Source organism: Schistocerca serialis, chromosome 3 (assembly GCF_023864345.2).
Source record: "Schistocerca serialis cubense isolate TAMUIC-IGC-003099 chromosome 3, iqSchSeri2.2, whole genome shotgun sequence".
NCBI lineage: Eukaryota > Metazoa > Arthropoda > Insecta > Orthoptera > Acrididae > Schistocerca > Schistocerca serialis.
In genome coordinates, this window is record NC_064640.1 from 840144677 (window position 1) to 840163633 (window position 18957).

An 18957-nucleotide genomic window follows, 5' to 3' on the forward strand; every position below is an offset into this window, starting at 1 on the left:
TGCAGCGGATAGGCACTTGGTGCAGGGAGTGGCAACTGACCCTTAACATAGACAAATGTAATGTATTGCGAATACATAGAAAGAAGGATCCTTTATTGTATGATTATATGATAGCGGAACAAACACTGGTAGCAGTTACTTCTGTAAAATATCTGGGAGTATGCGTGCGGAACGATTTGAAGTGGAATGATCATATAAAATTAATTGTTGGTAAGGCGGGTACCAGGTTGAGATTCATTGGGAGAGTGCTTAGAAAATGTAGTCCATCAACAAAGGAGGTGGCTTACAAAACACTCGTTCGACCTATACTTGAGCACTGCTCATCAGTGTGGGATCCGTACCAGATCGGTTTGACGGAGGAGATAGAGAAGATCCAAAGAAGAGCGGCGCGTTTCGTCACAGGGTTATTTGGTAACCGTGATAGCGTTACGGAGATGTTTAATAAACTCAAGTGGCAGACTCTGCAAGAGAGGCGCTCTGCATCGCGGTGTAGCTTGCTCGCCAGGTTTCGAGGGGGTGCGTTCCTGGATGAGGTATCGAATATATTGCTTCCCCCTACTTATACCTCCCGAGGAGATCACGAATGTAAAATTAGAGAGATTAGAGCGCGCACGGAGGCTTTCAGACAGTCGTTCTTCCCGCGAACCATACGCGACTGGAACAGGAAAGGGAGGTAATGACAGTGGCACGTAAAGTGCCCTCCGCCACACACCGTTGGGTGGCTTGTGGAGTATAAATGTAGATGTAGATGTATTGTGCATCAGTAAAACAACAAAGAGTAACTACTATTATCTTCTTTGATATCCGCAAGTGAATGCTGTTGTGGAAGTCAAAGAACAAGAAGAATCTTAAGGTAATTATTTGTGGACAGCCAAAGGTATACATTCAAATTGCCCTACAGTACTTTTAAAGGATCAATTTCTAGTGATCAGACATTGCTCATTTGTTAGGCCAGATATGTAGACTTATTACTGTGTGAATTAAAAATGGTGCAAACTGTTTTTAATCTATAGTTTCTTTTTCACACCTCTAAATGAAAGTTAGGTTTCTTTTCAATGTAATTTTGCAACAGCTATTTCATTTCAACACACGATTAGCCTGACTTCATTGTATGTTTACCTGCATAAGATCTACTGTAAGCAATTTTGTTCTACAGCCCACTCTTCTGCAATCAGCCACATTAATCTCACATTTATTCAATGTATCCACGTGAACTAAACAAAGCTATATATGACTGTTTAGCAAGAGTCTGTCACACAAAACATTGGACACAAAACACTAACACAGATTGGTGGAGGTTCCTTCTGTCATCCTTTTGTTTATAAACAGCATTCTTAAACATACTTTAATTGCCATTTCCTAGGATCTCTGGTTTTGGAGGGTCTGAGCATTTTATTTGTTTATTATTCTGGCAGGGGGGTTCGGGGGGGGGGGGGGGGGGGTGTATTTGGACGTATCCTGGCAGATGGTGGGTGACTGTTAGCTGCTCAGCTTTTACATTATTCTGTAGATGATTGGTCTGCGTTTCGATTGCCATTTCAGCATATGAGGACTCCGCTAGCTCACCAGGTACTACAAGTAACAGTATCACATGCACGTTCAACAGGATTTTATTTTTGACATCTGCTACGTAGCAAAAATTAGCTGATTACGAATGGTGGGTCATTCTGTACTCTTTTTTGATCTGAAAGTGACTTAATTTTGTGAACTGCACCTGATGATACAGCTAAAATGCTGTGAAAGGATTATGCCTTAAATAAAGGTGTTACAGGTAACGTGATCTACCAAAATGGTGTATCTAGATTGTGGCTGCCCTGACTTCCAAGTCCGCCACTGGGCCATAATCTTTGCTTCCAGGGCACCATTAGCTTCAGTGCCAGTCTTCAGTAGCGCACCACACAGAAGTTTGTTCAAAAGGGCATTTTCATCCTGAACCTTTCTTCATAATGCTTCAGTAATATTGTCAAAGGAATGTTATGCAGTTACACAACATAAAATCTTCACATTTCATATTATATGTGTATCTAGGTTGTGTTGGCCACATCCAGGTGGGTGCCCAAACATGTAGTATTACAATTTGATACACTTTGGAGTGTCGTCTTCTCTACAGCGACATTCTTTCAATGCATTCCAAATTAGAGGCTTAAGGAATGCAACCTATTGAAAAGTCTGTGTCTTCTTGAGGTTTGCAACTGTCTTAAACTAACACATTGCACGATGCTTAGTAGTAGTAGTAGTAGTAGTAGTAGTAGTAGTAGTAGTAGCAGCAGCAGCAGCAGCAGCAGCAGCAGCAGCCCATTATGGATTAAAGTTAAGTATTCCAGAAGCTACGTACTATTTTTGCTACTATAAAGACCTTGTCATTTTCCAGACCTCACGCCATCTTGCGTGAGCTTAAACGCGTGCCTTTCGGCTATCTCATAGTGTCTTGGCTGTCTTGCCAAGTCACAACAGAATGAGCCTCTGATTACAGGCTACGATCAAAAATAAGAATGTACTCTACTACTATTGTGCACTTGGTAATTGTTCCTACACTCTAACCTCACCCTGTTGATTCCCTCAATGCTTACAAATACAGAGAATGTATTCCAAGTCTCAGTGGAAGTACTACCCTGTTATAGAACAAAGGGCTTCTGATGATCTGAACAGTATTCCTCATCAGAGTAATGATGAAGTTGAAATTACTTGTAGCAGCTCTGTGGGCTTAAATACTGATAGTTAAGTTTTTGACACAATCTCATTGCTTGTATAGGACACGTTTAGTCACACTGATTATTTTGTTCATCTTTATCTGCTTCCTTTCCCCAATTCTTTTATAAGTTATGAAATCACATCATTCATCCTGAAAGACATCTAAATATATGAGCAAGTCTTCAGTTTTACAGGAAATATGCAGATAACATTGTATTTGAGAATGAAACAGTGACCCTGTAGTGGTGTGTATGCTGTAATGCAATGCCAGAGTTCCTAAGTGGAAACAATGTACAATGTGTGTCAAATACTGTATAGGCTGGCACCATCAAGGTCCCTGTTGGGGTGTTCCGATAAATGTTCCGGTTGGGAACAGCTTTCCTAATGGTTACTATCTAGTTGCTAATGAAAAACATATATGGAAAAATGTTTGAAGCTGAACTGCATGTGAGGTATATCTCTGTTAATAGTACCCCAGTACTCACCTGGTAATGCAAGATTGCCTTTTTGAAGCATTCTACTTCGTAACTCTCTGCTCCATAATACTTCACAGTTTCAAAATTGAGCAATGAATCTACACTTCTGGCTTTCTGAGCATTATCTGCCAAATTCATACTGCGTTGGAATTTTGTGCGCCATTCTGTTACGAACACTGTGCTCACTGAAAGAAAAACATCAAAACACTTACATAGGTATCTCACAAAACTATAGCATCACTAAACTGAACAAAATCGGTATCTAGTTACTGATAACTGACCTTTTACATTACACTATTTGTCCTAGTAAACCAGATGTATGTGTGTGTGTGTGTGTGTGTGTGTGTGTGTGTGTGTGTGTGTGTGTACTGCTGACAAAGGCCTTAATGGCCGAAAACTATAATTGTGTGAATCTCTTTTTGTTGCGCCTATCACGACTCAGCATCTCCGCTATATAGTGAGTAGCAACTTTCATTCTCTGGTATTGTTACATTCCATCCTGCATTTTCCTTTGTTTGATGAAGGCCTTATTTTATGGACATGCCTCATACATACCCAATGCATCATGAGGAGTTGTCAAGGGTTGTTAAGTAGTGGCTCATCAGTCTCATTAGAGAGACTGGGTATGAGGCAGGTTCTGGGAGCACCTATACCCAGTATGGTGGCAGCATCAATGATAGTGAAGTAAGTAGGTCTCACTGGACCATACACTGCACCTCCATAATCTAGTCAGAGTATTACGAAGCCTTTTAAACTGGAGCACATATACCCATTCTGTTCTCCAAGAACTATGGCTAAATCACATCGAACTGTTTAATGCCTTGAGGGCCCTTGTCTCTGATCGTTTAGGTGTGGCACCCACATCAGTTTATAATCAAATATGATGCTCACAAACCTCACTAACTCTATAATAATATTATAGATTTCGTGAGATAGAATGGCATCGCTCGTTTCCAAGGGAACATCACAACATCCATTGCAAATTACTTTCGGGCAAAACCAAATTCAATGGTTTGGTGCAGGCAATAAGAAGGTCAAATATTTAAAATTCTCATTAATTATTACCTCTTATCCAATAATTACTTTACACATGTTTAATCACAGTTTTTATCAGGAAACAACTGTACGACAGATTTTTGGTAATTAATGGTCAGCTGCTAATAGTCTTTTGGTCAGCGTTGCCAATTGGATTCTCGCTCAGGTGGGTGATTTATTCCACTCGGGACTGGATGGGCACATTATCACTGTCACCGACGCACAATCTGCCGAAGTGACCTCAAATAAAAAGACTTGCACCAGGCACCCAAACTCCCCAGAAGGACAACTCCCAACCAAAAATACACTACGTGATCAAAAGTATCCGGACATCTGGCTGAGAATGACTTACAAGTTCGTGGCGGCCTCCATCGGTAATGCTGGAATTGATTATGGTGTTGGCCCATCCTTAGCCTCGATGACAGCTTCCACTCTCACAAGCATATGTTCAATCAGGTGCTGGAAGTTTTCTTGGGGAATGGCAGCCCATTCTCACATAGTGCTGCACTGAGGAGAGGTATCGATTTGATCAGTGAGGCCTGGCATGAAGTCAGTGTTCCAAAACATCCCAAAGGTGTTCTATAGGATTCAGGTCAAGAATCTGTGCAGGCCAGTCCATTACAGGGATGTTGTTGTTGTGCAACCACTCTGCCACAGGCCATGCATAGTAAACAGGTGCTCAATCATGTTGAAAGATGCAATTGCTCTTCAACAATGGTAAGCAAGAAGGTGCTTAAAACATCAATGTAAGCCTGTGCTGTGATAGTGCCATGCAAAACAGAAAGGGGTGCAAGCCCCCTCCATGAAAAGAATGACCACACCACAACACCACCACCTCCGAATTTTACTGTTGGCACTACACACACTGGCAGATGACATTCACCGGGCATTTGCTATACCCACACCCTGCCATCGAATCACCACATTCTGTACCGCAATTCGTCACTCCACACAACGTTTTTCCATTGTTCAGTCATCCAATGTTTACCCTCTCCACACCAAGTAAGTTGTCGTTTGGCATTTACCAGCCCGATTTGTGGCTAATGAGCAGCCGCTCGACCATGAAATCTGTGGTGTCACCGCCAGACACCACACTTGCTAGGTGGTAGCTTTAAATCGGCCGCGGTCCATTAGTACATGTCGGACCCGCGTGTTGCCACTGTGTGATCGCAGACCGAGCGCCACCACAAGGCAGGTCTCGAGATACGGGATAGCACTCTCCCCAGTTGTACAGACAACTTTGCTAGCGACTACACGGATGAAGCATTGCTCATTAGCCGAGCCAATAGTTAGAATAGCCTTCAGCTAAGTCAATGGCTACGACCTAGCAAGGCGCCATTAGTAACATTGCATGTATCTAAAGAGTCTCACTTGTATCGCCACAATCTCCAGATGTACCAAAAGGATGGATTAAAGTTAAGTATTCCCGAAGCTACGTACTTTTCTTTATAGCCTTCATTACGTATCCTGTTTCAGACCTCACGCATCCGGCTTTGGCTTAGCGCGTGCCTTTCGGCTTACTCTCATTGTGTCTAGGCTGTCTTGTCTAGACACAACAATTTTTGGCGACGAGTCAACGGAAAGGGTCTTGTTCTTTCTCATTGCTTACATTTACTTGTGTCATGGCTTCGCCAGATGCACTGTCTGAATTTTATCGCTTGCAGAATCAGCAGACGCAGGCGTTATTGGATGCCCTTGGACAGCTCGTCCAGGGTCAACGTGCACTGAAAAACGATGCGGCCGCCGCCGCTTCACCGCTACCGCAGCCACAACTCACAGTTGCACCGCCTTTTAGGCCCTATGAACCAGCTAAGGAAACATGGACGGAGTGGTCACGCCAGTTTGGATTTCATCTCGCCGCCTACAGAATTCAAGGTAACGAGCGGCAGCCTCATTTATTGGCGTGTGTAGGGGTGCAAACGTACCGTGTGATAGTGAAATTATTTCCCTGACGCGACGTAGCAACTCTGTCCTACGACGAAATTTTGTCTGCTTTAGATGCCTATTTCAAGGAAACAGTTAATGTGGTTGCAAAAAGGTATACGTTCTTTCGTACAAAACGTACGGCCGGTCAGACTAATAGGGAGTGGGTTGCAACATTGCAAGGCCTTACAAGGGATTGTGCTTTGGAGTGTGACTGTGGACTCCCTTATTCAGATACTATGGTACGTGATGCAATAGCACAGAACGTTTCTGATGTTCGCATACGGGAACAGATTTTGAAACTAGTCAGTCCCTCCCTTCAACAAGTGATAGACATATTGGATAGACAAGACACGCTTGACTTTGCTCAGGAATCATTTGCAACTTCGCCAGCCGTGTGTAACATTAACCGGCCCGCCGGGCGCGCTGCACGGCCCGGTAAACTGCCCTCGCACACGTCCGCGCAGCTGCCGCCACGCTCTAAACCAGGTGTGCCGCGTCAGCATACAAATGCAGTGAAGTCATGCCCGCGGTGTGCTACTAGACATTCGCGTGAGAATTGCCCGTCATGCCAAGCTATTTGCTTTTTCTGTCATAAAAAAGGACATGTTCAAAGTGTTTGCCAGAAGAAGCTCAGATCAGACAATCACAACCATTCCAGGCCCTTTGCTTCGCGCCGGAATCGAACCAAGAATACTCAGGCTCGTGAACCTTCACCCATGGACATTCATGTAGTTAATTCCACTTCGTCCAGTGCCACTCTTTCTAACAGTGACTGTGTTCGTCCCACAAAAAGTGTGCGTCGACGTTGCCGGAAATCACGTCAATTAGCAAGTGGTGCTGTACCTGTATCAGTTCAAATTGCACGAGACAGTCGCTCTTGTCGTCAGCAGGACAATAAACTTTTTGTAGATTTGGACTTTACTGGCAAGGTCATACCATTCCAGCTCGATACCGGAGCTGCAGTTTCATTGCTCAATCACGACACGCACGAACAACTGGGCAAACCTCCGTTGCGTGCCGCAAATGTTCAGTTAAATAGTTATTCAGGTCAGAATATCCCTGCATTAGGACAGTGCACTCTTCTTGCAACATACAAGGGACAAACAAAACTTGTGTCATTTTACGTTCTTCATTCTTCTACTGCAGTGAACTTGTTTGGTTTAGATTTATTTCAGTTGTTTAACATGTCTATAGTAAATCAGGTCCTATCAGTGAATCAGACTGTGCCTTCAGACAGTGTTTCTCGTTTGTGTGAAGAATTTGCAGACTTTTTGCACCGGGCTTAGGTTGCGCTAAAAACTATGAAGCACATTTGGAACTGAAAGTCAACGCGCAACCGAAATTTTTCAGAGCGCGCGATGTTCCTCACGCATTGCGTGATGAGGTCGCAAGAACATTACACGATTTAGAATCACAAGGTGTAATTGAACATGTGCAGGCTTCTCTCTGGGCCTCACCCTTAGTAATTTTGCCAAAACCTTCCGGAAAATAGAGACTTTGTGTGGACTTCAAGGCCACTGTGAATCCACAACTAGTGACTGCAACTTTCCCTTTACCCCGCCCGGAAGATCTTTTTGATAAACTGTGCCCGGGTAAATACTTTTCGAAGTTGGACCTCGCAGATGCGTACTTGCAAATACCAGTGGACGAGGGATCCCAGTGCGTCTTGGTGGTTAACACGCATCTTGGTTTATACCGATTCAAAAGACTGCCATTCGGGTGTGCATCCGCCCCTGCATTGTTTCAGCAATATTTACAAACTGTTTGTGCGTCGGTCCCTACTGCAGCGAACTATCTGGACGATATTGTGATCTCCGGCAAGACAGCAGATGAGCATTTAGCACACCTACGAACATTATTTCAAGTATTGCGACAAAATGGTCTTCGCTTGCGGAAGGACAAATGTGTGTTTTTTGCTCGTGACTTACCATATCTGGGACATGTCATAAATGCACAAGGCATCCATCCCAGTCCAGAGCACCTCCGTGCCATACAAGATTTGCCTTCGCCGCAGAATTTGAAGCAGCTACAGAGTGTGTTGGGAAAAATTAACTATTATCATCGCTTTCTGCGCAATGCCTCTTCCATTTCAGCTCCGCTTCATCGCTTATGCCGTAAAGGTGTTCCATTCATCTGGACGACGGAATGCGAACGCGCCTTTCGCCAGTTGAAATCGGCGTTGCTTTCCAATACTTGCCTTACGCCATTCGATCCCCAGAAACCCGTTTTGTTAATGGTCGATGCATCGGATTTTGGGATCGGTGCTGTGCTTGCGCACAGAGATGGGTCGCATGATCGCCCTATTGCCTTTGCGTCCAAATTGCTCTCATCTGCGCAAAGAAATTATTCACAGATAGAGAAAGAAGCTTTGGCTCTTGTGTTTGGTGTTACTAAGTTCCATGATTTCTTGTATAGTCGTCACTTTACCATCATCACAGACCACAAACCTTTGACGTCGCTTTTTCATCCGAACAAGCCTGTACCTCCGCGTACAGCGCAGAAATTCGTTCGCTGGTCTATTTTCCTCTCGCAGTACCGCTACGATGTCTTGTATCGGTCCACTGCTAAGCACGGAAACGCCGATGCGTTGTCCCGTTTGCCTGTTGCTGAGGATAGAGCATTCGATTCTTCCGAAATTGCTTGCATGTTCATTGATTCGGAAACCGATAAAGTGGTTGAATCGTTTCCGATTGATTTTCGTCGTGTAGCTACAGCCACAGCTGCTGACCCGGTCCTTGCTACCGTTTTGCGTTTTGTTGCTACGCAATGGCCCTTGTCAAAGTCTCGGATCGAGGATCCGTTGGTTCGCCGATTTTTTGCTCATAAGGAGAGACTTTTTGTACGACGTGGTGTTTTGTTGTTGCGTTCTGATAATGATCAGTCCAGAGTCGTGGTCCCACATTCGTTACAGTCCTCTGTTTTACGGCTTCTTCACCAAGGACATTGGGGTATAGTGCAAACGAAACAACTTGCTCGTCAGCACAGTACTCGGTTCAGAATCGATGCTGCGATTACAAATAAATGTTCTTCTTGCATGGCGTGTGCCGAACAACAATCCGCACCGCCGCGGAAAGTCTTTGCATGGCCGAAAGCCACTTCCCCTTGGCACCGTTTGCACATCGATTTTGCTGGTCCATTCTGGAATGCTCTATGGTTGGTTCTGGTAGATGCCTTCAGTAATTTTCCTTTTGTTGTCCGGATGTCTTCCACGACGTCAACTGCCACCATCCAAGCGTTGTCTGCTATCTTTTGCATTGAAGGTCTTCCGCAGACTATTGTTTCCGACAATGGCCCACAATTCATATCCGAAGATTTTCAGTCATTCTGCCAGGCCAATGATATTCAACATCTGACATCCGCGCCGTTTTCGCCTCAGTCAAACGTTGCCGCTGAACAATTGGTCCGGATTTTCAAGTCACAGATGTTGAAGTTGAAAGAGTCGCATTCTCGGGAGGACGCGTTGTTGCTCTTTTTGTCATCGTATCGCTTTCAGCCCCGAGATGGTCGCTCGCTGGCTGAGTTGCTCCACGGTCGGCCTCATCGAACCTTGATGTCTTTGCTGCATCCGCCGCATCAGGTTCCTGTGCAGCGGCAGTCTTCTGCTTTTGCTCCAGGCGACGTTGTATTCTATCGCAACTATCGAGGTTCACGGCGTTGGCTCGCAGGGCACATTCTTCGCTGCCTCGGCCGCACGATGTATTTGGTTTTGGGGGCCTCTGGTGAGGTGCGTCGGCATCTCAATCGGCTGCGCCTCTGTCGTCGCACGGGTTCTGCCGCTCCCCGTCTGCTTTCAGCAACGGTGCCGTCCGGTCAGTGCCCTGGGGACCCATCTACTGGCTCGCCTCATCCCCAGGTGTTACCGACAATGACTTCCATTTTGCCCCATGGCGACGCGCCGCCTCCGCCGCCGCCGCCGCCGCCGCCGCCTGTCCTCCAGCCGGCGCCGCCTGTCCTCCAGCCGGCGCCGCCTGTCCTCCAGCCGGCGCCGCCCGCAGTGGACGCTTCGCAGCAGCCGCCAAGCGCCTCCCTGGGTCACGCGCCGCCGATCGCTTCCCGTGACCAGCTGTCCTCCGCCATGGAACTCTTGCCCGCTCCGGACCAAATGACGTCTTCCCGCGTCGGGTACCCTGACGCAATGGAGGTCGCCCCTTCGGCCCCTCCTGTCTCTTTAGGGGCGCATACACCGCATGTTGACGTGCACCCTGAACTAGGTTTTCAGGCGTTTCCTAGATCCCCTCGGACCGAATGGCTGGGAGCGGGTGGCACAGCCTCGCCTGTTGTTAGGCTCCCCACCTCATTGCATACGTCAACATGGGGTCCTCCCCACGGCGAGCGGAAGCCTTATAACACGACCGTTCGCCAATTTGCGGGGGAGGAATGTGGTGTCACCGCCAGACACCACACTTGCTAGGTGGTAGCTTTAAATCGGCCGCGGTCCATTAGTACATGTTGGACCCGCGTGTCGCCACTGTGTGATCGCAGACCGAGCGCCACCACAAGGCAGGTCTCGAGATACGGGATAGCACTCGCCCCAGTTGTACGGACGACTTTGCTAGCGACTACATGGACGAAGCATTGCTCATTAGCCGAGCCAATAGTTAGAATAGCCTTCAGCTAAGTCAATGGCTACGACCTAGCAAGGCGCCATTAGTAACATTGCATGTATCTAAAGAGTCTCACTTGTATCGCCACAATCTCCAGATGTACCAAAAGGATGGATTAAAGTTAAGTATTCCCGAAGCTACGTACTTTTCTTTATAGCCTTCATTACATATCCTGTTTCAGACCTCACGCATCCAGCTTTGGCTTAGCGAGTGCCTTTCGGCTTCCTCTCATTGTGTCTAGGCTGTTTTGTCTAGACACAACAAAATCCACATTTTCTCACCTCCCGCCTAACTTTCATAGCACTTGCAGTGGATCCTGATGCAGTTTGCAATTCCTGTGTGAAGGTCTGGATAGATGTCTGCCTATTACACATTACGACCCTTTTCAACTGTCAGCAGTCTCTGTCAGTCAACAGATGAGGTTTGCCTGTACGCTTTTGTGCTGTACCTGTCCCTTCGCCTTTCCACTATCACATCGAAAACAGTGGGCCTCAGGATGTTTAAGAATGTGGAAATCTCACGTACAGACATATGACAAGTGACACCCATCACCTGACCACATTCAAAGCCCGTGAGTTCTACGAAGCACCCCATTCTGCTCTCTCACTATGTCTAGTAACTACTGAGGTCACTGATATGGATTACATGGCAGTAGGTAGCAGAACAATGCACCTAATTTGAAAAACATATGCTTTTGGGGGTGTCCGGATACTTTTGAACACACAGTGTACCATGTGCAATTTTTTTTGTAATTAATGAAAGAAAATAGTGGTAAAGCTCTAGACACAATATCTTTTATATGACATATAAAAGAGGTATTACTATATGTAAGACATTAAAACAAATAAGTTATGCATAATTGTCAATCTTTTTCAAACTTACCAATATACAGGATCATGGTGGTGAAAACTATTAAGCCAAACCAACTATTAAAGGCTGAGATGAAGAATACCACAGCAATAATTATATCCACAATTGTAGGTAATATGCTGAACAAAATGTAATTAAGTAGATTGTCTATGCTATCTGTCCCACGGTCCATTACTCTGAGTACTTCACCAGTTTTACGTCCAAGATGCCATCTTAAGCTCAGACTATGGAGATGTCTGAACAATTCCACCTAAAATTTAAATGAAAAGAAAACTTATCTTTGGATCCAACATATGTACAGCACTACATGTTAACCATAAGCAGTAGACACAGATAAATGTTACAGACTGGTAATGTATTAGAACTGCTCACAACACTTGATAGAAGTCCTTTAAAGTCAGAACAAATAAGGGCCACAAATGCTTGCACATAATTAGAATCAAAAGTTGGGTTATGTAACACGTTGGTGTGAGTGTTAACCAAATATTACTGGTATGATCAGAATAGGAAACATTTCAGTACTTTTCACTATGGTATCATTCCGAACAGCACAGAAACCATACACTTTAGTACCATTTAGTGAAGTCTTCAATGTGTGTGTGTGTGTGTGTGTGTGTGTGTGTGTGTGTGTGTGTGTGTGTGTGTGTGTTACCCTGATCTGATTACTGTCTTCCCTCCCTCTTCAAAATGAGAAAAACAGTATTTTACCACTACAGTGTTCTAATGAGCCATTCCATTCATGTGTTACTAAAGATCTGATCTGTCACCACTGCTGCTGCAACAAAACCTGATGCATGGCAATTAGAATTTTAGTAAATTTATTGCTCACAAATTCCTCATTAGAAACTTCATGTACCATTTTGCACCGTAGATTTAGCTCTACATACGAGTACTGTAAGTTTATTTGTGCACAGACAGCGAGACAGCTACCCACACCTGACCATCCTACTTGCTACTTATCCATTATGACACTGCAGTAACCCAGCACTCAAATGCATATAAAGACATAGTGACAGCATAAGCTGCAGTATGTCTCATTTGCAAACATGACTTGTTGCCAAAAGTGTGCCACTGCTTGAACACTTCTCTTCATTATAGAACAAGACAATTAGAAATGAGGATTGAGGAAACTACCAACAAACAAATGCTTGCATAAAGGATTGCAGTAGATGTTATCAAAATACATAAAAATGTCATTTTTATCATTGAATCTATTTTGTTCTTGGCTCCCATAATAAAATGCATAGCTTTTCCTTCTTGGAGGATAAGCTGTTTCTCATCCAGTTGTTTTGACACTGTGGTCCTCCAAAAATTTTTGTTTAGATATTTATCTTTAGTCCACCACTGAAACAGTTGACGTAAAAAGGCCTGCTGAGAAAAATCCACATAAAAAAATCCTTCTTTATGCGAGCCTGTTAGTCATCTCTCTGTAGTTTGCTTATACCGTGATGTCTGACACTGATATGGCACACACACTGCTGCCAGACACAGATGACAATAGTTTCCTTTGCTTGTCAACAACCATGTACTTATACAGCCCACAGAAACTCTGCAGTGCCCAACCATGCATATTCAGTTCACTAACTGCTCTGTATTTTCCATATCTTTTAAATTTCATTTTGACAATCACTTCATGCTACTGTGATATTCACTGATACAACTCTCTCTGTAAAGTGACCTTGTCATCTAGTGAAAGACTTCTTATAAAAAGCAACAAAATGCTTTTTAATGGTTATTTCTATATCATTAGACTGATGTCATCATACACACCAATGACAATCACCTTGCAGAAGTGATTACAGCATTTTATCACCACTGGAATCACAGCAGCCAATGATTTGCAGCAAAATTGTCAATTTATTGAGCTTACTGAAAGCCTAATGCTGTACTGAGTAAACGCGTCCATCATGAATTCTTCAAGTTTCTTTAGATTTTTGACTTTGTGCAATGGTGCTAACTTGAGTCTATACAACAGTTAACTTTAATCATGAACTTACAATCATTTCAGAAACTTTCATTGGAGTCTTATATTTTCTGCAAATTACATGCACATAAGAAATAGACACTTAAATGTAGGACCTCACCCATCCCAAACAAATCTGTGTTTTGTAAATCAGAAGAATCAAAGAGAAGGTCCAAAGTACTTAAAAAAGATCTTATTTCATGGTTCTGTCACATTAATGTGACCACTTGTCAAAAGCCTGAATAAGCATATTTTGCAGTGCGGACATGCAGAGAGAGAGAGAGTCAACGAGGTTCTGAAAGGTACCAACAGTGATGTGGAGCAGTGCCAACTACAATGCTATGGCCAGCTGTGCTAGATTTCACTGTTAAGGATTTACGACGCAAATAGCCTGATTCTGGTGGTTCCACAGATTCACAAATGGGTTTAAATCTAGGGGTCGGGCAGAAGGTGGGGGTCACCAGGGGACTACGGTAAACTCATCCTGATGCTCTTCAAACCACACATGTACCTGCAAGCTGTGTGACATGTTGCATTGTCCTTCTGGCTGATGCCACCCCACTCAGGAGAAACAAACTGCATGTAGGGGTGGACATGGTCCCCAAGGATAGACGCAAACTTGCCTTGATCCATTGTGCCTTCCAGACAGACAAGATCACCCAGAGAATGCCACAGAAACATCACCCAGACCATAATGCTCTCCCCCCTGGCCTGGATCCTTCCAACAATTGTTGCAGGGCCGTACACGCCACAGGCCATCAGTGTGATGGAACATAGAATGTGGTTCATCTGAAAAGGTCGCTTGTCACCACTTACTGGATGCCCAGTTGCAGTACTGATGTGCAAATTCCAGCCTCCATCACCAATAAACAGCAGTCAGCATGGCTTCATAAACCACGTACCTTCTACAGAGGCCCATACACAGCAACAGTCAGGGGACGGTCATTGAGGAGCCATGGCTGATAGCCCCTTGGTTCATCTGGGCAGTCAGTAGCTGAACATACTATTTTAGAGGTTGGGCAACGGCAGCCAAAATTCCACACGGTGAATAAAATCTTCTGCACTGGCTGTTAAAATACTTTTATAAAAGTCACTACCAGTTTCATATAAGTAAAGCTGCATCTTTGGCTGTTTAAAAAACCTGAAGATGGCTCTCTACTGACGCAAAAGCGGTAGTGACTTTTTATTAAATGTATTTTAACAACCAGTGTGAAAGATTTATTTAACCAGTTGAATGGTTGGTTGGTTGGATTGTTAAAGGGACCAAACTACTAGGTCATCACACCCTTTATCCTCTGACAGTTCTATATGACTGCAGATCAGAGAGAGCGCAAAACGCAGAGGCGAAACCCCAACGTCTAAATGTCCTCTCGGGCCCAGCACGGTACCGAGAGAATGCACAATATCCATGGGGCATAGGGGAATGGTAACTAGTGAATCGTGTTTCATGTAGAGCAACGCAAATTGTGGAAGAGGAGGAAATAAGGTGTTGCAGTTGCAGTTCCATCAGGTAACAACCACTACACTTCCACTGAATGATCATGTTATGGATGTCCAACTTAGGCGTGAAGAGGCCAGGAGGACGAAACATGCCGCAAGATCGCTGCCTGTCACCAGTGGGAATAAAATGACATTAATGACTACTGGTTCAGAATCCAACAGCATGGGGGGTGGGGATGTGGGGGAGGGGGCGGGGGATCTGATACCTCTGGTGTCACCACTGTAGGTTTTTTTTTTTTTTTTTTTTAGGGCGCAAAACTGCTATGGTCATTAGCGCCCGGTCCGTGGCTTAGGAAACAGTAAAAAACCAAAAATGGAACCCAGCAGCAATGGGAACGAAAGTCATAAAATTGGAGAAACTAAAAGCAGAAGGAATGCTTAAAAATACACTCCAGAAAGGGGTTGGTTGTCCCCAAAAAAAGCTTCAAATGACTGACGTCATTTCACTGGCACTAATAAATTCGAGAACGCGATCGGCTGAGCGCGTGTCATCTGCTCAAATCGATGATATATCAGGCGACAGCTGTAGACGGGAGCGTAACGGATTAAAATAGGGGCACTCAATTAAAAGGTGTCTTACCGTCCACAGCTGAGAGCAGTGGGGACAGAGTGGGGGAGGATCGCCGCTTAAAAGATGTCAATGGCTAAAAAGACAGTGCCCTATCCGGAGTCTAGTTAAAATTACCTCCTCCCGACGACGCATTCGGGAGGAAGAGGTCCAAGCACAAGGAAGAGCTTTCACGTCCCGCAATTTATTATGGGGAAGTGTCGACCAATGGATTCAAATGGCTCTGAGCACTATGGGACTTAACATCTATGGTCATCAGTCCCCTAGAACTTAGAACTACTTAAACCTAACTAACCTAAGGACAGCACACAACACCCAGCCATCACGAGGCAGAGAAAATCCCTGACCCCGCCGAAAATCGAACACGGGAACCAGGGCGTGGGAAGCGAGAACGCTACCGCACGACCACGAGGACGTCGACCAATGGGCGTGCCATAAAAGAGCAACTCGACGACATAAAACGCTCCGTAGATCGGCAAAGGGAATCGATTGAATAGCTGGCCGAAGATGAGAGACAGCAGCCTTGGCTGCAATATCGGCCGCCTCATTTCCATAGATACCAGCATGTCCCGGGAGCCAGAGGAATGCCACCGAGACGCCCGCCCAGGTGGAGCAAGCGCAGACAGTCCTGAATCCGGTGGACCAGAGGGTGCACAGGATAAAGAGCTTGGAGACTGAGGAGAGAGCTGAGAGAATCTGAGCAGATAACGTAATGTATCCGCTGATGGCGGCGGATGTAGTGGACAGCCTGGAGAATAGCGTAAAGCTCCGCAGTATAAACCGAACACTGGTCGGGAAGCCGAAAGTGATTTGGGGCGTCGCCAACAATATAGGCACTCCCTACACCTAACGATGTTTTCGAGCCATCGGTGTAAATAAATGTGGCTTCCGTCATTTGTGCACATCGAGCAGCAAATGCCCGACGATAAACAAGTGAAGGAGTACAATCCTTGGGAAATCGACAAAGGTCACGGAGCAGGGAGATCTGGGGACGGAGACAAGGCAGTGCTGTACCCCAAGTTGTCAAGAAGGTTTTAGGAAAGCGGAAGGAAAGAGAATGGAGCAGTTGGCGGAAGCGGACTCCCGGTGGTAGTAGGGAGGAGGGGCAGCCTGCATACCCTACATCAAAGGAGGCATCGAAAAAAATGTCATGGGCTGGATTAGCAGGCATGGAAGACAGATGGCTAGCGTAACGACTCAGAAGGACTGCTCGCCGATTGGACAGTGGAGGTTCAGCAGTCTCAGCATAAAGACTTTCCACAGGGCTGGTGTAAAAAGCTCCAGACACTAAACGTAATCCACGGTGGTGGATAGAGTCGAGACGCCGAAGAATAGACGGCCGAGCAGAGGAGTAAACTATGCTTCCATAGTCCAATTTCAAGCGCACTAAGGCGCGGTAGAGGCGGAGAAGGACCACTCGGTCCGCTCCCCAGGAGGTACCATTCAGGACACGGAGGGTGTTGACGAATCGCAGACAGCGAGCCGAAAGATAGGAAACATGCGAGGACCAGTACAGTTTTCTGTCAAACATAAGACCCAAGAATTTAGCGACGTCTGAAGACTGAAGGTTGACAGGACCTAGATGTAAGGAGGGTGGAAGAAACTCCTTACGTCGCCAAAAATTAACACAAACGGTCTTACTGGGAGAAAAACGGAAGCCGGTTTCGACGCTCCAAGAGTGGAGGCGATCGAGACATCCTTGAAGACGTCGTTCAAGAAGGCTGGTCCGTTGAGAGCTGTAGTAGATCGCAAAATCGTCCACAAAGAGGGAGCCCGAGACATCAGGAAAGAGACAATCCATAATTGGATTGATGGCAATGGCAAACAGTACAACACTCAGCACGGAGCCCTGGGGTACCCCGTTTTCTTGGGAGAAAGTACGGGAGAGAGTAGTGATCACCCGCACCCTAAATGTGCGCTCTGCCATAAATTCGCGAAGAAAAAGGGGCAGCCGACCTCGAAAGCCCCAAGAGAACAGTGTGCGGAGGATGCCTGTCCTCCAACAGGTATCGTATGCTCTCTCCAGATCAAAAAATATTGCTACTGTTTGGCGTTTCCGGAGAAAATTGTTCATGATATAAGTGGAGAGAGCAACAAGATGGTCAACTGCAGAACGATGCTTTCGGAATCCGCATTGGGCAGGTGTTAAAAGACTGTGGGATTCCAGCCACTAAGCTAAACGGTAATTCACCATACGCTCCAAAACTTTACAGACACTACTCGTGAGAGAAATGGGGCGATAGCTAGAGGGGAGAAGTTTGCCCTTTCCAGGTTTCGGAACAGGAACGACGATAGCTTCCCGCCATCGTCTGGGAAAAGTACTGTCGGTTCATATTCGATTATAAAGGCGAAGGAGGTAACGCAGACTATGGGTTGATAAATGCAGCAACATTTGGACGTGGGTACCATCCGGTCCTGGGGCGGAGGACCGAGAAGAAGAGACTGCATGTTGGAGTTCCCGCATGGAGAAAACAGTATTGTAGCTTTCGCGATTTTGAGAGGAGAAAGCAAGATGTCGCACTTCCGCTGCACGTTTCTTCGGGAGAAATGCTGGCGGGTAATTTGAAGAGCTTGAAATCTCAGCAAAGTGCTGACCCAACGAATTAGAAATTGCGACGGGGTCCACTAATGTGTCATGCGCGACAGTGAGCCCAGAGACTGGGGAGAAACTAGGCGCGCCTGAGAACCGTCGAAGCCGACTCCAAACTTCTGAGGAGGGAGTGAAGGTGTTAAATGAGCTAATAAAGAATTTCCAGCTTGCCTTCTTGCTATCGCGGATAACACGACGGCATCGCGCACGGAGCTGCTTATAGCGGATACAGTTGGCCAAAGTAGGATGGTGGCGGAAAACGCGAAGAGCACGTCGCCGCTCACGTATAGCGTCACGGCATGCCTCGTTCCACCAAGGAACTGGGGCGCGCCGGGGCAATTCGGAGGTGCGTGGTATTGAACGTTCCGCAGCTGTAAGAATAACGTCGGTAATATGTGTGACCTCATCGTCGACGCTGGGAAGTCATCGAACGTCGCTAGAGACGAAAAAAGTGTCCAATCGGCTTGGGCAAACTTCCAGCGTCGCGGGGGCATATATGGCAGTTGAGGCTGCAGTCTAAGGACACATGGAAAGTGGTCACTCGAGTGTGTATCATCAAGGGCGAACCATTCGAAGCGTCGAGCTAGCGGAACAGTACCGACCGCAAGGTCCAAATGAGATAAATTTGTCGTGGAGGCAGACAAAAATGTAGGGACCCCAGTGTTGAGGCAAACTAGATCCGCTTGGTGGAAGATGTCTAGCAATAGTGAGCCACGTGGACAAGGATGTGGAGA

The 18957-nt window shown here is 45.8% G+C and overlaps 1 protein-coding gene across 5 annotated transcripts in view; it reads right to left on the reverse strand.

Annotated features, from left to right (window-relative positions):
- The window catches only part of LOC126470898 (ATP-binding cassette sub-family B member 6), a 151763-nt gene that overhangs the window by 93605 nt on the left and 39201 nt on the right, over nucleotides 1-18957 (reverse strand). For all 5 annotated transcript variants that reach the window (XM_050098929.1, XM_050098926.1, XM_050098928.1 and 2 more), the window contains exons 7-8: nucleotides 11615-11852; nucleotides 3177-3352 (exon numbers count right to left, since the gene is read on the reverse strand). In XM_050098929.1, coding sequence (XP_049954886.1) covers nucleotides 3177-3352; nucleotides 11615-11852 — 414 coding nt within the window. The remainder of the gene's footprint in view (nucleotides 1-3176; nucleotides 3353-11614; nucleotides 11853-18957) is intronic.